The sequence below is a fragment of the Scophthalmus maximus genome, chromosome 14 (assembly GCF_022379125.1).
Source record: "Scophthalmus maximus strain ysfricsl-2021 chromosome 14, ASM2237912v1, whole genome shotgun sequence".
In the NCBI taxonomy this organism is placed as follows: Eukaryota; Metazoa; Chordata; class Actinopteri; order Pleuronectiformes; family Scophthalmidae; genus Scophthalmus; species Scophthalmus maximus.
This window is the reverse complement of record NC_061528.1, coordinates 16,909,299-16,927,871: the sequence shown is the minus strand read 5'-3', so window position 1 is coordinate 16,927,871 and position 18,573 is coordinate 16,909,299. Positions and strand designations below refer to the sequence as shown.

At 42.1% G+C, this 18,573-nt stretch overlaps 1 protein-coding gene across 1 annotated transcript in view; it reads left to right on the top strand.

Moving 5' to 3' along the window:
• Positions 1-3,964: 3,964 nt before the first annotated feature.
• Positions 3,965-18,573, top strand: part of LOC118283108 (polycystic kidney disease protein 1-like 2) — a 31,921-nt gene continuing 17,312 nt past the window's right edge. The window contains exons 1-16 of the mRNA XM_047337134.1: positions 3,965-4,444; positions 5,767-5,925; positions 6,024-6,212; positions 7,334-7,444; positions 7,937-8,084; positions 9,185-9,450; positions 9,553-9,743; positions 13,259-13,404; positions 13,513-14,228; positions 14,524-14,666; positions 14,780-14,965; positions 15,844-15,981; positions 16,245-16,391; positions 16,648-16,772; positions 17,730-17,853; positions 17,964-18,095. Coding sequence (XP_047193090.1) covers positions 4,126-4,444; positions 5,767-5,925; positions 6,024-6,212; positions 7,334-7,444; positions 7,937-8,084; positions 9,185-9,450; positions 9,553-9,743; positions 13,259-13,404; positions 13,513-14,228; positions 14,524-14,666; positions 14,780-14,965; positions 15,844-15,981; positions 16,245-16,391; positions 16,648-16,772; positions 17,730-17,853; positions 17,964-18,095 — 3,240 coding nt within the window. The 5' untranslated portion in view covers positions 3,965-4,125. The remainder of the gene's footprint in view (positions 4,445-5,766; positions 5,926-6,023; positions 6,213-7,333; positions 7,445-7,936; positions 8,085-9,184; positions 9,451-9,552; positions 9,744-13,258; positions 13,405-13,512; positions 14,229-14,523; positions 14,667-14,779; positions 14,966-15,843; positions 15,982-16,244; positions 16,392-16,647; positions 16,773-17,729; positions 17,854-17,963; positions 18,096-18,573) is intronic.

Below are 18,573 nucleotides of genomic sequence, written 5' to 3'. Positions count from 1 at the left end.
AGAATAATATAACAATAACAAACACGGGTTTGCAATGACAAAAGTATATACAATACTGTGCAATGTAGCTGTGCAAAATCAACTAAGATTTGAATAAAAATAAAAAGTTGGATGGTTGTGCAGTTGGGATTTGGTGTGGATTGAGTCTGAGTGAGTGGCTGAATGAGTCTGTGGCTGAACGAGCTCCCGAGCTGCCTCAGTCCAGCACAGAGGGGACGAGAGGGATGACGGTCCGTGATCGCTCTCGGCTCTCCTCGCATCCTCTTCCCTGTCACTGCCTCCACACTGTCCAGTTGCATCCCCGCCACAGAAAAAAACAAACCTGCCCCGCCCCTTCCTGTAGAGGGCCTCGGTGTTTTGTCCGACCAGACCAGTTTTTCGTAGCTATTCACCATCTCCACCCCTTCCCCATTAATGACAACATGGGCGTGGGTCTCCTTCTGTGTCGAAAGTCCATGACCAGCTTCAGCTTCAGGTTTTACCCGACGTTGAGCTGCAGGTGGTTTCTGTCGCACCATCCTACAAAACCACGTCTTTGTCGTCCTGCAGACGCAGCCGCCAATGGAGGAGTCGTCCCCAGAACGTCTGGAGATGGCCATGTTACCGAGTTGCAGCAGAGGTCTGCCTTCTCATCGTGTTTAACAGCCACATGTCAGTCTGGCTGACGTAGCAGCTTCTAATTCCTCAAAACTAGATTCCACGCTCACACACTCTGGTGAGACCAAAATGCAAAACGCTGTTTAGTGTCTTGTGGAGGGTGACCTCACAAATGCTTACGGAGAGGTATCTCACTACGATTGTAAATGTACAAATTTAATCTAATGGAACTATGTATATATATATATATATATATAAAGAAAATGTACCCTATGAACACCATGTGTTGGGGCTACAGCTCCAAAGGCCCCCACTTATCCAGGACAACTTCAAAATTACGAATAACATATAAAAATATTATTAAATTATTATCAGCAGTAAAAAAAAATCATGTAAACATGAAAACTCTTGAAAACTCCCTTTGTAATTGTCATGGCAATAACCATGTCACTATAATGTCACGTGGGATTTAGACCAGTAATCCTTTTTTTTTTTTTTTTGACAAAGTAATCACATAGAACACCTTATATGTGAATTTATACCAACATGTTTGGTGTCCCTATCTTACTGGACAATCCCAGATACAACAGTATTCACATTCGTATTTCCACATATATATATATATATATATATATATATTGATGCATAGAGACCAGTTACTGAGCGACAGCAGGAACAGGTGTAGTATTATCCCCCTGGCTGACATTTAGTTTGTGATTATCTGAAAAGTTCACATTAACAAAGTCCATGACATGGGAAAAATGGTTACATTATTTTTTCTACATCCATCCCCACTGCATTCCACGGAATGGATAGTTACTATGATCAACTGTCAAATCGTTTTTACTCAGCCTGTAGACATCACAGCTGAATTCATTAACTGCATCTTCTAACCCTTAGATGAAAAAGAAAACCAGTGGAAAGAAAAGAACAAAAGCCTCACGTGTCAGGGGTTAATCGATTGATTGATTGATAGGTCTGAAATGTGTCTTGCATCACAGCAGCACTCTATTTGCAACACGAAATGCAACAGTTAACAGCACAAGCATTTAAGGTAAAGTTAATGTAAAGACCTGTTGCTTTCTTAAAAGGCTTTGCAGATAAAGGCCCTTTATGGAGGGAAAAGAGCTTTGCGAAAACCATTAAAAAGAAGAAGAGAAACATGCGAGACTAGGTTATTCTCTCTGTAGAGCCAATCACAGCAGCCGGTTTCCATTTTCTGATAAGAAAAGGTACCACCAGGAATTTCTGCAAGTGTGATAACGGGGACGGAGACAGAGGGCATTTTAAGACACCTATGAGAACTTGATGAAAAAAGGAGGGCTGGAGGTTCCAGTTCAGCCAAGTAGACAGACTGGCTATTGTTGGCAGCCAATCGGTCGACTTGAGGCAGAGGCAGATGAAGGCAACAGGCAGACTGTCATGATTCTGCCCCCGCTGAAATCTTCTGGTTCTGGTGGACTCTTTTGTGACTTTGTTTGGGTTGTATTCTGTATGGTTTTTTAATTTTATTTTGAATCCTGGTGTTAAGTTACTTGTTATCCCCCTGGTGTTTTAATCACAGTTTGTGTTTCCTGTTTTATTTTGAAATGTCATTTCCTGTTCTCCGGTCTTTTCTGTTACTCTACATTTTCTTGTGTGTCTGCACATGTTCCTCATGTGTTTCACTTCAATTTGCTCTGCCCACCTTACAGTCTCTGTGATTCCCGTTTGTCCTTGTCAGATCGTTCTTTTCAGTTTGATTTTCATGTCTCCTGTGTCCATTCTGCTCTGTGTTGCTCCCCGTGGGTCCCTTTCGCTCTGCGTGTTTAACCAATGGATTACCTGAGTTTTTCTCCTTTAATTATATATTCACTTGGTTTTTCCCAGCAATTTGCATATGGGTTCTGCTTCATTCCGCCGTACACCACACAGACCACAAAAGGACAAACAACACATGTGGAGATACCCTTCCAATTCATATTCCAACCAAGTATAGTGGAAATCCGTCCAAGTGTTGTTGAGTCATTTGGTACACACACACACACACATACACACGCACACACGTACAAAATACCCTGTTTCCATCCAGGTAAAGAAAAGCCTTTAATAAAGCAAAGTGTTTGTCTAACTGTGTAACTGATGAGAGGGGTATGCGGACAGTGATGAAGTGATTGGTACCCTCCATCTTCCTCTCTTTTTGTAGTTGAGCACAGATTGTGACCTGGTCCAGATGGGGAGGCTAGAATGGTCCTTGAATTTTGATTGGGAGCAGGATTTCCTGGTGGAGTAGTCTATGGTGAGACTCAGGATCCAACACTGACTGCTGGTGTGTCACATTTTAGGCTTATGAGTTAAGGAAATGCTCAGTTGAAGTTATGTTCGTACTATGTAGATTTTGTGGATGTCAAGCACTTGTAACTCTTTTCCAAAACAAGCTGGACTTCATTCTTGTTTCCACTTTTCTTTTAATTATTGTGCTTCCTGGAATGGATGAGCAATAACAGCATTGTAAATGGTTGACAGGAGCACTGGATTATTGGGCAATTTGTTGAATGCAGACACACTGTGCAAACAATGGAAAAATCAAACCAGGCCACCGATTGATCCAAGCAATCACAGGAAATGACACTGAGGACATATTTCAATTCTCCTTGTCTTTCGAAGCATGACAGGGAAAAACCCCTCACAGAGAGCAAAGGCTCTTGTTTATTTAGCTGAAGTACTGTGCACCCGGTATTGACGGTGCAATTTGATATTGAGTGCTGTAGCGTGGGCGAGACGCGAGTCATCTTCAGTAGAGTTGGTCTCTACCAACACTTTTCCCTTTAACTGATAAATATGATATATGGTCGGGGTCTTTGGCACTCAGCAGGCATACCGTGTGTTTTTAGAGCTTTGTTTGACTGAAAATGAGCTGCACCTGAACAGTCAAGTAACAGGTGGGAAAAAAAAAGGCGCTGAGAGATGCATACGATACCACATAGAGTTGAAGAGAGCTCCGCAGTTTGATGACAATTATTTGTTTGCATCAATCTCATCAATCCAGACAAGTAGACAAGTACTACAAAAGTAGAACGTAATGTAAGTAACTAAGCGTTTTATGTCATTGTTTCGTGACCTTTTTATGAGTTGGGATCCCTTTTTTTCTTTATTTGCCATCTCCGACAAAACATCATTGTTGTGAGTAAATTTTCCGCTTTTCACGGCAAAGAGAAGTTGAGCCTGTCACTCCGAGCGCGACGTAAATGACTGGTGAAATTCAACCTCGAGCTCACTGCAATCTGGTTGAAACTCCTTCCCCTTTGTTGCCGCTCCGTCTTTGTTCGATTGCAATGCGTTCATTGGTTTTTGAAAAAAAAAAAAGCCTGTCTGCCAAGTAAACAACGTTCCATTGTAAAGCTCACGTCAAAACCCATTTAAAAGCGGGACGGGTTTGTGTACGGAAACATTGGAGGAGGAGGTGACACAGCATTACGTTAAAGCCCAACGCAATGAAAGCGTCGACCAGCTGAAGCGAGCGCAGGGCATTTGGTGAAAACAGGCAAGATGTGCTGGAGCGTTCAGCAGCTGCTGATTCTGGTGACACTCGGCCGGCTCTCGTGTGGAGGAGACGAGGCGGAGCTCTCTGTTTCCTGCCCGGGACATCAGAGGGCCTCCGAGGGTTCCTGCTACGAATTTGTGGCTCAGGAGCGCTCTTTTTCCGGTGCTCAAGCTTGTTGCGAGGAGCGCGGGGGACACCTCGCTTTTGTCCCGAATAAAGACACTCAGCATTTCCTTCAGAGGCACCTGGATCCTGAGAAGGACGTGTGGCTCGGTGTGGCGCTTTCTGCCTCTCCAAACCTGCAGTATTCAGCCACAGTGGGAGGTAAGAGGGGAGAAATGTGAACTACCCTATTACTACTATTAGTAACTACTATTACATGCTCACTAATAAGCAGAAAGGTTGCTTCTGAATGTGCCACAGATAAAATGGAGCACTTTAGTAAGATACCCCTAAAAAAAAATCAAAGGGACTATTAGTACTGAATGCGACGTTGCACTGATGCTACTTTTATCTGCTTTCCACATTTAATCTGACTTGCAACATGACTGTGAAGAATATTGGTTAAGAATTATAGTTTACTTTGGGAAAATTGCCACAGTTGTGTCCAATTTACTCGAACAGCTAGGCCGGAACACGTCTTGAAGAATCAGTTCCCGCTGAGATCATCCTCACTTTCCTCTGTTCAATAGCCTTTCAGTTGGTGAGAAGCCTTTTTTTTCCCTTTTCCCTCATAGGGTGTGAGAAATTAGTTCACACACTCTACGATATTTCTGCAAAATCGACAATCCCAGATTTTAAAAGATCGCTGCTATAACCTGCCAGGTTTTTCTCTCTTTCTCAATCTACTATTGGTATGCATGGCATCCAGTGGCATATTTACCAGAGACAGACTCACCCACTCATCCGAAAAGCGAGGTTATCCATCCACCCGTCTACCACTTTATCCATTTAAGGGTCGCGGGGGGCGCTGGAGCCAATCCCAGCTGACATTGGGCGAGAGGCGGGGTTCACCCTGGACAGGTCGCCAGCCTATCACAGGGCCACATACAGAGACAAACAACCATTCACTCTCACATTCACACCTACGGTCAATTTAGAGTCTCCAATGAACCTGACCCCATTCTGCATGTCTTTGGACTGTGGGAGGAAGCCGGAGAACCTGGAGAGAACCCACGCATACACGGGGAGAACATGCAAACTCCACACAGAAAAGGCCCTGGTCGGTTTGAACCGGGAACCTTCTTGCTGTGAGGCGAAAGTGCTAACCACTACACCACCGTGCAGCAGAAGCGAGGTTATACTGTAGTTTATTGCCTTTTGCTACTTCCAGTAGCTACTGTTACAGATCACGGATCAACAGTTGGTGCATTATCAAAATGCAGTTCCCATGGTCATCGTTGTGAAGGAACACATAATTGCATGTGGTCGTTAATGGGAAGAATTATATGTTAATATGATATAGCAAGCCTTATTGGACAGTGAGTGCCATTACATAGTGCATAGTGTCATTGTTGAAAAACATTTTTATAAACAGATAAATGCAATGTTAGAAAAAACTGTGAAATCTGTCTTACCACAAAGTACTAACAGGCTCTTGAGGTCAAACTGTCAATGTGCTGAGCAGTGGTGTGATCCGTCCTCAGGTGCTCTCTTTTGGCTGGACGGCTCAAACGTGACTTATTCAAACTGGGCGAGCAGCCCAGAGCCGGGAGCGGCTTGTGGACACATCTTAAAGGACTCGGGCTTCCAGTGGGAAGCCACAAGAGACTGCGACAAAAAGCTCTGCTTCATCTGCCAGTTTGGTACGTGTACTCTGACGCAAATTCCAAATAAAACAGCAAAAACGGCGTCATACCGATTTACTGGCAAATTACCATTGTGTTTTGTGTTTTTTTGCCAGAGTCCAGGAGGAAAGTCGTGTGTGCGGGTCGTGACAACACTCTGCGGTGTGGTTCTGGCCAAGTGTTGATGATAGACGGGGGCTTCTACGGTCGTAAGAACGCTCACTACTGTCGACCCACGACCTCCTCGCCGACAACATCCGCACAGCGTCACTGTGGCTGGGTGGATGTGGAGGAGTCACTTAGAGGTAAAGTCACTCACGGCCATTTGATTTGTTATGATGTTAGATGAAACGGCCGATGACATAATCCAGAGAAGTTAATTGATCCGAGCTGCATTGTAACTGCCCAAAAGCCCATAATTGCTCCTCTCATTTGATCAGCTGAACGTAACAGGGCAACAAACACTCGTGCCACACAAAAGGTTTCTGCGTGGATGAAAACAGTGATGAAATTCAATCCATTTCAGAGGGAAGTGATTGCAAAATGTCACAAAGCACATATCATCTCCCCGCTGACCAGCATTTGAAAAGAATAATTGCCCGTCAGTACATTTATGGAAAACGAGTAACACAATAAGAGCTTAAAAGCTTAATGGCTTTAAGGATACATAAAGGATATCCATCTGTTTGTTTTAAGTAAATATCAACTCGTGCATTTAACTGATGGCACAAGCAGACTGTCCATCCATTAATTCTCCAAAACTTGCTAATCCTGCTCTGGCTGTCAGGGCACTGCAACCTCTCCCAGCATGCACTGGGTAAGAGGGATGGTGGAACCTGCACAGGTCTACAGAGCACACGCACACACACACATACAGTGGACAAGCACAACCTATCATTTTACATTCACCTGACCTTCATCTTCCTGAGCTGCGCCCAGACTTATTATGAACAGTTTACCGGTACATCCCACCTGGCTGTCTTAAGAATATTGCTAAGGTTCTGTTTCTGACACGCTTTAAGAGATGCAGGTGGAGAATCTGGGACAGCCGACAGAGAGACGCAGGCTGTTGACTTTGGAATGGGGAAAAAACATCAATATCCTCAAATATCCTCACGTCGATTTTTGAGTGAATACGCACCCAGGCATTAAACTTATGGCTGAAGCAGACCGTCCCATCAATTGATTATCATAACTTGCTCATCCTGGTCAGGGTCTCAGTGGAAAAGGTGTCACGTTGCAAATGCTTTCAACTCTCAAAAGAAAAAGAAGATGAATTCTGTGTCTTCTTGTTGCCATTAACAAGCCCGGGTAACACATGGCAAATAGAATACGTCTCTGCGTGCATCTCGAAAATGAAAAAGCGGGACAGGGCTTTATGAGTCGTGTTATTTGTAATAATGTTGGTTCACACATTGTTTTCCAGCCCTCTGCCATGGCCGTCAGTTTTGCCAGATTGCTGAACTCGTGACCTCCGCTGGTGAACCCTGTCCTCAGCTGGGGAGCTACCTGTCTGTGGATTATCAATGCAAAGATGGTCTGTCACAAGCAAGTCTGATTGTTTTTCCATCCCACCTATCCCCTTTTTTCAAAGGGCATTAGAGGAGCCAACGTGTTGCCTGTGAACCATGATCCAGCCAGCGATAATGTTTCCTTCAAAACATATTTAGTGTCGCATTTTAGTTGTTTATCCTTTCTAGGAGACAGGGTCGTGACTTTTTTGATTGAAAAAGTAAAACAAAACATGTGCAAGACCAATTCAGATCTGACAACGGTGGTGGCTAAAATCTATTATTTTTCAATTTGTTTATTTCATCTTTCCCCCTGAAAAGCAGAAAAGCAGACACTCGCAGAGAGCAAATAAAGTACAAAATATTGAGACAGTTGAGAAATCACTGCTGGATTATGAATCCCTCTATCTGTGCCTCTCTTGTTGTTGTTGTTGTTGTTGTTGTTGTTGTTTTTGTTGTTGCTATGTCCAGTTGATAGCAGGCACTTTGCTGTGTTTCTGGTCATTGTCTACCCGCAGGGCTCACGCTATCAGCGAGCACTGTGGCTGCTGTTCTTACTGACATCACCATCGACATTAAGTGGCTCTTACATTTGACATCGGGAAAACCTGTCTGCAGGCTGAGCACAGGAGATGGCCATGTTATTTATTTGGACAGTCCAGAGGGGTGAGTACTCGCTTCAACAGACCAACTCTGTGGGTTTAAAAACCAAAAAGAACTGGCATACAGTTGTCAGCAAACCGGTGAAAAACCGCCCCCGCTCTGCAAGGGAGTAACGGATCCCGCGTCCCACCCACAACCAATCAGCTCCAAAAGTGGAGTATCTGGAGATACTCTCAAGTAACATTATCAGAGAGTTTGGTGAAAAATCCATCCATCCAAAAATGGACTGATGGATGGATTTCAGGATATCTGTACCTCTGCTGCTTCGATTTTGATTTTCTTTTTTTTCAATGTGTCGGACGTATTTGTACCGTTAGTGTACATATGGCTATCAAATACTCCTTGGTTCAACTGATAGTCACTGATCCTCCCCTTCCATGATATGTACGGTCCTGTCCACGGGTCTTACGAACGGCGAGCTAACAAGGCATTCACGTGTTGAATGCATTGTTCGTGATCCAGATGTAAAGACAAAAAAGAAGGGTCACGTCTTTTATGGCAGTTACAGACGATGATGATATGAAGTAACAACAATCATAACTTACATAAATGTGTTTTCAGTCACTAAGCAAAATGCAGGACTGATGACATTGAAAGATCATCAAGACCACATTCTGCTTTCTTTTTTTCATGCAAATCTGCCATACAAGACAACAAATCTGAGGAATGACTAAAAACTATTTACATTTCAAGTTTTGGCTTGTTATTTTGAATGCACATTAACTTGGTCAAAATGGTGCTACAGAAAGAATAAGAAATAACCGAGGATTGTATTATAATTTAAAACAATGAGCGTGGAGTGTTTATCCGTAGATATCTGTCAGGTACAGTAAATATTTGTTGAACTGGAATAAACTTTTATGAAATTCATTCATCATTAAGAAAGAAAGCATCTGCAGCAGCATATTATCCTTAATTAAGCGGTCAACCCATACTGCCATTGAACCAGAGACACCTGTTTGGATTATTTATGTGAATATATTTCCAGCTGGAGTGTGACATAATATAACCTCAATTAATGCTTTGTTTAGTTTTTGTCTCCCAAAAAGCGAGAACATGCTGTGTCACTGCTAAATGCTTCTCATTTTTGTGCCTTTCCTCAGGTTGGAGAGCAGCGTGGTGCACAAATATAAATCTCCGAGCACATTTGTAATGGCAGTTGAATGCACCAGCGGTGACGTTCACGTCACAGTTCAGAAAATAATTACCATTTCAGAGCCCGTCACAGACATCAGTGTCACCGGGTGCTATGCTGCAGCACAGTCTTTCCATGCAACCAACTGCAAAGCCCTGCACGGTGGAGCATTTCATATTGAAATGGAATTAAAAGCAGGTAAAGTAGGTGGTACCAAGAAGGTGATAAAAGAAAGTACCAAATATGAAATCGATGCTTGAAAGATTGTGGTGCTGATCATTTTTTTTTGACGTGTACTGTATGGCGGTGTGTTTCTTTTTCCTTTCATTTCCGGAGGTTCAAATGTGACCTACAGAGCCCAGAGAGATGAAATGGTCTTGTCCGGTTCGTCCGCCGAAAGAGGAAACATTCCCCGTAACATCACGGTGACTGCGGAGATGGTGAAGCAGCTCGGGCCTGGCTGCCACCAGCTGACGATTTTTGCATCCAACCCGGTCACGATCCCTGAAGTGTCCACAGACCTGCAGGTAAATATCAGCCATGAGCAGGTAACCATGTTGTCTATCAATTGAGCAATCACTATTGTTGTTTACCTTCGTGGGTTGTTTTTTTTTCTTCTTCTTTTTTGATCCTGGAAGTCTGTAGTTAACATTTTAATCATATGATTAGATTGTTGATTGGAGTTAAATACTTTCTAAATTAGAAATTACATTTAACCTTTCATCACAGCATCACACCAGACAGTTGGTAGCATGTCTGTGAACACCAGGATCACCCCACTGAACTGCGTCCTGTGCCATCACCTCTTATCAGTGTTTTTGCACAGTGGAACATGGTGTGAAAATGTCTCGTTGATCTAAGTTTAATCAAAACAGAAACTCAAGAGTCTGTCTGAGTGCCGGATCTGATAATTTTCTTGTTTCACAGTTAAAAAAAAGATCATCCTGTTCTTGAGATGTTTAATGCATATTTACTTCGCAAAACATTTGCAAGGGCAAATGTTGAACATTTTAAAACCAGCATTACTTAAACCCATTTTTGCAAGAAAGCAAAAGAAAAACCTCACATACGAGTGGTAAAAGAACAGGAACTTGTTGTTTTGTAATTCTGCACACTCTGCAGGTGTGTGTTTTGGAGAACGTAGTTGGACTTTGGGCATCCGTGTTGATGGAGAGGGATGAGTGTGGACGCTCTCCACATATTACTGTCGGCGTTTCCCTGGAGAAAGGAGCGCCTGTGCTGCTCCTCTTCTCTCTGACGGGAGGCGACAACGACTCATTCTATGAGAGCAGAGAAATGAACGCAAGGAAGGGAATTTTTCATATTGGACACCCAATTCACGGTACGGAAAACACAGAGAACTGCCAGGGGAAGAGGAGGGGCGTCGATTGTGATATAATGTTATTTGAAATACAATAAATAGAATATAATAGATAAGCATGGAACTTAATGTGTTGCTACAGGAACTGCTCAAGTGAAACTCAGAGCAAGGAATGTCTTCTCCTCTCTGGAGGTGGATGTGGATATGTTTGATTCCTGTGGCAAAGATTCCATCATTAAACCAAATGAACATAATAACCATGGGCTGAGCTTAAATACAAGTCTGGTAAAGTGTTGTTGTTGTTTTTTTTATGTTTGCACAAATCAGTTCTGGTACTGGAAGTGATGTGGGATGCCTCCTGATATTTCTTTAAAAAATAATTCCTGTCTTTTTTTTTGCAGAGAACAAAACATAATAGAGTTACCAGATCTGCAGACAAAATCCAGGCAAAGCCTTCGAATTCAGTAACTACCAAACAGAGCATCCAGCTCTCAGTTCTTGATGCTTCGAAACTAAATAAGCCAGATGAAAGATACCAGTGGGAATGCAGTAAGAATCATACCCATCTACTTCATTTTTCTTAAACTCATGGGTATCATGAATTTAATGTTTCAACATTATACAATTCATTATACGTTCATATTTTGTTGCTCATGTATTCTGGAGAAAACCACAGAGCATTAAATGCAAAGGAGTGTAATAATCACCAGTATCCGCTCTTGCTACACCTGTCAAGCTTTGCATCCTCAAAACGCTTATAATAAATCAAGATAATAAGGGGAGATTTACAACTCCCAAAAAAAACAAAACCTTTTGAAATATTTGAGACAATGAGAAATAACTGTTGCTGGCAGATTTTATGATAAGACAACATTAGCTCCGTGAGTTGGTTGAAAAGGATTTTAACTGATTTTCCGAGGCTGAAGCTAGATATGGCTGTTATTTCTGAAGATAGTCGGTTGGTTATCTTAAAGCTAAAGTGTGTCATATTAAGAAGAACATAATCACCAAAATTGAATATATTGTCCATACTTGTGTGTGGTCATATATTTATAATAACAACTCTGACGTCCAGGGTCTGAGTTTCGAGGTATTATGAAACTCAGCATTAAATACGGTTGCAGAAAACGGTCCAGAATACGAGCATGCACTTTGAATTTCCAGCGCTGTGGGAAACCTAACATGGAATCAGCGGTGCGCCACCATAAAGTGTCCCCTGTCGGATGCTCAGTTGGTTGCGGTTTGCAACTTCACCACCAGATGCTGCAAAAAAATATAAAAGATTGCTTTAAGATTTCAGCTCCTGCAAACTGTTATATTCAGTCCAAACACTTTTGTTTTTGTGTTGTTGGTTGAGGAAAGGTGGCAATAAAAACACCATCATCCAAACTCTCTAAATGTTGAGGATCACATTAGTGAATGTGCGGTGCTGGTTACAGTCTGTCTTGGTATAATAAATGCTGCAGCGCCTCAAGTTTTGGAAAAAGTATCGTCACTATCTGCGTGAGCGAAGACTAAATACTAACGATAATATTAAACACGGTTGATTTTATCGGACCGTCAAGACGAGAAAAAGAGAGGTTTACACTCTGCACAACATGCGACTGTTTGGCTACCGTTCCACTTATACATATCCCAAGGCAAAATTCTGAATTGAACTTCCTCGCAGAGACGTCGGCAATGCCACCAGGCCACGGTAAGGAAACCGTACTGGCTTTCCTTATAGTTCCTACGAATGGCGGAGTCACGAGATTGATCATTGATATGTCATGTTTGCTGAAGTGTCAAAGATCGCTTGGTGCGGCAGCTCCCCTGCACCTCCACTTCGCGGCCTTGCCAAACAAGACGTTTAGAATCATGGTTAAACTGAGTCACAAAAAGTCTTCATATACACCCAGGCTAAAACATTCCTGAAATGATGTTTTGAGTCCTCAACGCGTTGAGTGGATATCTTGTAACTGTCAGAATGTTCAACAAACTGAACATGAGTCTATAGAGCTATATATCTGCCTGTCAATCGCAGTAACATAATGACTTTCCTTTGCTTTTATTAATTCACAGAAAATCCCTGCAAGTGTGCAGGAAATTTCGAGAACCTGGTTCACACAATTACGACATCTTGCCTGCCGGAGCCACTTGAATTTTTTAAGTATCATTTTAAAGTTATAAAGAAAAAGAATAATGACGTGAAAAAAAAGGAATCCATATGTATCACCTTCACCCCAAGGGTATACCAACCATTAACGATAAGGTACTTGATCCTTCTGAAACTCACTCATTTTAGACCAAAAGGGGTTTTCCTTTTTCTCACATTGAACATACCCTATCATAAATTACTATGTCAAGCAGAAAACCAAAATGAAAGTGTTGAGCAGTCAGACTATTTGTTCTAGAGCATAGCACAATAAATAGGTTTGTGTGTATTAACCAATTTATCAATTTTTTTGAACCATAGTTTTACTTGTACTCAAGGCTGTGACCCAGTAAAAGTGAACACAGATGCAAAAATTAAAATGGTATGTATAATGTGTCCACAAGTCGTTTGGAACATCGAGGACCCAAGAGACCACAACCACTGGCCAGTAAGTTTCCTGAATTAATTCTGACCTGTTTGGGACTGAACTATCAGATACTATTGTAACGATCAGACACTGGTGTAAAAAAATTAAATAATACATTTTGTTATTGACTTAAGGCATTTGCATGTAAATGTTTTAACAGGCTGAGACAAAGAGCTGCTATGAAAAGTCAAAGAAAAGGCCACTCATAGAGAAGCAGAATGGTGGAAACGAATACACCGTGAAACATAGTCATCTTGCTCTGGCCAAGTCTGAGGGTCAGGATGTCACTGTGGTCGCGATACGTGCGTATTCATTAGCCACTAAAACTGTGTGAAAACATCTCTGTTTAGTTTTTTTGCCAAGGTTCCAGAAATAATACAAATCACACTCTGTCCTTTTCTTTTTACATCAAAGTGGGAAGCATACCTCTCCTCAAAACATTCATCATAAAGACATCACCTACGGGGAATCAAGGTCCTACAACCGCACAACCAGCTGCCACTGCAACGACGAACAGAGCTGGAGACCCCACTGCTGCTCCTGCCACGATACCTACAATACCCGGCAGGACAGCTACAATACCCGGATCTACAACTACAATACCCGGCACTACAGCTACAATACCCGGCTCTACAACTACAATACTCGGCACAGCAGCTACAATACCCGGCACTACAGCTACAATACCCGGCAGGGCAACTACAATACCCGTCAGCACAGCTACAATACCTGGCACGGCAACTACAATACCCGTCAGTACAGCTACAATACCCGGCAGTACAACTACAATACACGGCACTACAGCTACAATACACGGCAGTACAGCTACAATATCCGGCAGTACAACTACAATACCGGGCACGGCAACTACATTTCCCAGCAGTACAGCTACAACACCTGGCTTTACAACTACAATACCTGGCTCGGCAACTACAATACCCGGCACGGCAGCTACAATACCCGGCAGTTCAACTACAATACCCGGCACTACAGCTACAATACCTGGCAGTACAACTACAATACCGGGGACGGCAACTACAATACCCGGCAGTACAGCTACAATACCCGGCACAATCACCACTACCACTGCTACCACCAGGGCTACAACTTCACCAGCAAACACCACAAATGTTGAAAGCCTCTTATGTAGCATATCGCCATTGGATGGAACAGTCCTTGATGCTTTCAATATAACTTGCGAGATTAAAATTCCCTGTTGTACTTGTCTCTATTGTTTTAAGTCTGAGGGTAAGCACTTAGGGTTGGCTGCATATTTTTATATTATACATTTGATAAGAGAAAACCTTACTCTAACAATTTAAAGTATGCCATCTTACTGTTTTAAGTACTCTCATGATGATATTCACATTTGACCTTCTGAGGAATCTATTAATCAAACTCATTATCTTGTTTGTAAATCGGCAGGTCGTCATCTGCTCTGCAGCAAGAACAACAAAGTGACATCAGTCTTCCTTCCTCTCGGAGACAACCAGTCAAACTACAACCTGATAATCACAGCAACGGCAAAAAATGACAGCTTTGTAGTTGGCACCAACATAACTACACAGGTTTGTCAAAAATATGATGGTTTATAAAAAAATGTGATAGTGATAGAGGACTGAGGGTTATGCTCTAATGCTCCTTTCCAGAACTGTAAGAAAATGGCTTTTTTTCTCCTCAGGTGATGGATTCGACAGGACCCTCCGGCTCTTCTGTTAGTGGTCTAAAGTCATCAGTGGAGAAGGCTGTGGCACAGTTGAAAGACCAAGGCCTGCTGTCAGGAGAAACCGTGGGGCAAATCTTTAGCTCTGTGGCCAACAAACTGAATGGCCAATCGGATGCATCGCAAAAAGCTGACAGGCAAAAGGTAAACCCAGAAAGCACCCAGAAATTGTGATTATTAATCGTCATGCAAAAGTGCTGAATCGATTTAAGCCCTGATGGCAAATCCACAGTGAAAGCATGTTTTTGTTTTCTTCTGTTGCGCCTATTGTTCCCGACTGACTGAGAAAAATGACCAACTATATCATTCAAATGCTGTAATCCGGGGAACCAGAGATCAGCAGAAACATTGATACTGCTGATTTATGTGATGAGATGCCCACAACAACATAGATATATGGGATCGGTCCTGTGTCTTTTTCAGATTTGAGATTTAAAACAGTGACTGCTTTCGAACGCGTTGGCAGGATTGGTCAGGATTCAACTTTAGTTGTTCTGCTATTCATCAGACTGGCAGATTTTCCTTTTACAGATTCCAATTTAGCGGCATAGTAGCGTGCCTGAGCTGAACAGTCATCTACTTTTACTTTTGCTACTTTAATTGTTCTAACATTTTCAGTGTGCGAATTTTCCATGTGATAGAGTGTTTTGTATTGCAGTATTGCAAATATTTAGGATCTAAGTAGCTCCTCTTCTCCCAAGGTGCTGTAAAGTATATAACGTAGTCTTATCTGCAGATGCTCCCTGTCAGATGTGTTTTGTCAGATTCTTTTTTTCTTATTGACTTCATATTTGTAGTTGCGTTAGATGTGTGGCCTGTCGGTTACGGAGCCTATAGGCAGTTCATTTGATTGCAGAGTTTGTGCCTCGGACAGTGAATCTCTCCAGGCTCATTTAAGATTTAACAGGGTAATATGTGTTGCCTGTGGGGAGGGCATACTCTGAAGACCAAACTCAGGTGGCCAAATGTAACTAGGAATAAATCACACATTTTTTTGTGAATGCTTTTTTTTTCTGTTGAAGCTCCGTGAGCGGATGCTGGACATATTGACTCGCGCAGTAGACGTGGTTCCCGCCAACACTCCAGAAGAGGTTCAGGTGATCGCCAGAAGTCTTACTGCTGTCAGCGTGAAAGGCACTGAACTCAGCTCCTCTGCTCAGGTACTGTTAACCCACACTGATTAAAATGGAGCACCGCAGGGGGGAGGAATAAATCAGTGAGCACTGTGTGAAATCTTTAAGAGCTCAGGGGAACCGCTTTATGACAGGGTGTAGTAATTGGGAGGGCCTTGTGATGTGTATGTGCATTTGAGGAATGTTAGTATTTGGGTGGAAGAAAAGAAAAAAACTACTACTGGAATAACACGTCCAAACATGTATATTTCAATCTCTGATTGAGAGGAGTTGATTCCCCACTCCTCCAGGAAAAGGTTGCATTACTATTTGTGGACCTCAGCTCATCTCTTCTCCGCATGGATGTGCCCCAAAATGAAGAAAATAAGAAAGCAATGTACAGCGCAGCAAGCAACATTGTGGAAGGAGTGAGCAATATCCTTGGCTATACCTTAAATGTGAGTAGCCTTACGGCAACAGACAAACACTGTTTTCAGCACACCTGTTCATTTCCAGGCAGACAGAAGTTTTTATTTGGCATTAAGACTATTTCCTGGTATTGAGTTCAGTACACAAAGTGAGTCTTGCGTGACAATGTTCACTTGGGTTTTCCAGGTACAGTATTACGTTTTTTTATATCATCAACAACCTTGGCTGATGACTGAAAAAAATGAGCAACCACTACTTTGTCATTATGCCGTTTATCTTTTGCAGAAAAACATCTCTGATGCCCTTCTCGTTGTCCTGAAAAATACACAGAGTGCACTCTTGATATTAAAAGATGCTAATGAGGGACCAACTATTATCCAACAAGCTAATATTGGCGTTTTAGTCAATAGGTAAGTTTGACCTCAGGATTTAAGTTGTTAAGTGGTCTACAATCACAGCAAATTAATGAGTGTAGATAAAAAAAACTGATAAAATCAAACTCAAAACACAAGAGAATGCAAGCTGAACATATAAACAATACATCACCATAACAAACAATAGACTGAAAATAGATAAAATACATTCATCATGACAGAATGATATAGAATGAGGCCTTCTCAGAACGGACTAAAAGCAAGATCAAAAATATATTTGAAATTATCAATTGTGGGATAGGATATTAATGTGGCAGGGGAGACTATTCCAAGGCTTGTGGGCAGCAACAGAGAAAGCTGAGAGAGTGGTGAGGGGGACCTGGGAGCCGAATATAGCATCTGAAGATCAGTGACATATTGTAGAGCAAAACCATTAAGTGCTCCATTAATAAAGAGTAGAATTACAAAATCAATTCTGTATTTTACATGTAACAAATGCAAGTGTGCCAGAAAAAAAGTCTGGCAGATGCATTTTGGACCATTTGAAGTGGAGAGAGTGTAGAATTGGTCAACCTCCATATTCAAGGAAATGTTGTTTATCCATCCGAGAGGTGATTCAAGTATATATCTTTTTTGTTAATGAACGAAGCCTACATTTGGCAATTTAAGAAAAAACTCAGGGTAATATTTCTGGCCTGTATATCATTTGTCCTTTAAAAATTGAAGGGGCTAGTTTTTCTTGGCAGATGTGGCTTGGGATGCAGAGCGGGTCGTCCAGGTCACATCTTAGTGTCAGTGTATTTGGGCGAGACACTGAACACAAATTGCCTCCGATGTCTGTGCAGTCAGTGGGCAGGATGAATGTGATGCGTGAACGATGGATGAAAGCGAATGTGCGCGTCGATGAGTGAATATAGCTCATAAAGTGTTTTGAGTTGTAGTTAAATCTAGAAGAAGCACTATATTAATCAGTTCGTCACCACCATCTTACAGAGTGAACCTGGGAAGTTTGCACACACTAAACCCAATAAGGTTTCCCAACAACAACTGCCCAAGATTTTCTCTCCCAAAACTACCCTCCAACATATTTACCCTTGAAGAACCAGCTGACATACGAGTGAGTTAATAGTGTTGATGTGTTTGATCCAACATTTTCTCAGTTTCTGAACAATGTCTGACTTGCAAGTGGGGTTTCAATGCAATTATGCTTTGTCAATGAATTCACAGATGCTCTGTGTAGACAAAAATCCGTTCTCCTGGAATGAGAAAGGAAACATCAGTGGCAAAATAGTTGCGCTGTCCCTCACAACAAAAGATGGCGCCACGATCCGTTTGGAGAATCTAAGTGAGGATATTGAGGTAATTGCTTAAAGGGGACTTTCCCATAGGCTACTGTGCTCTCCTGTTGAGAGCTTATTCTCTGCGGGGACAAATTTCCCAGCTTCCTTCCACGCAGACCAGACAAGACAAAGCACTGCAGGAGTTTGTACCAGAAGGAGGACTCTGTGAAATGAAAAGTAACCCCGCTATTGTATAGACGGCTTAGAATGTGGTAGAGGCTGCATTTACATTTAAGTAGCATATTCTCATGCAACTGGTTATCATTAAAAGGCCAATACAAATTTCTATATCTTAATTAATGCAGATTGTGATCTGACAGTGATGGCCGACTGTAATGCACTGAACTAGAAACAGGTCACACAGATCCATGAATAATTGAAAGATTTTAAAACGTCTGTAAGAAAAAAAAAGAATCCAGACAGACGACAGTTTGTTCAGTCTTGACATGTTGCATGTTCGGACCTTATTATTTTTTTGGCTCTAAGCGTCAACTACA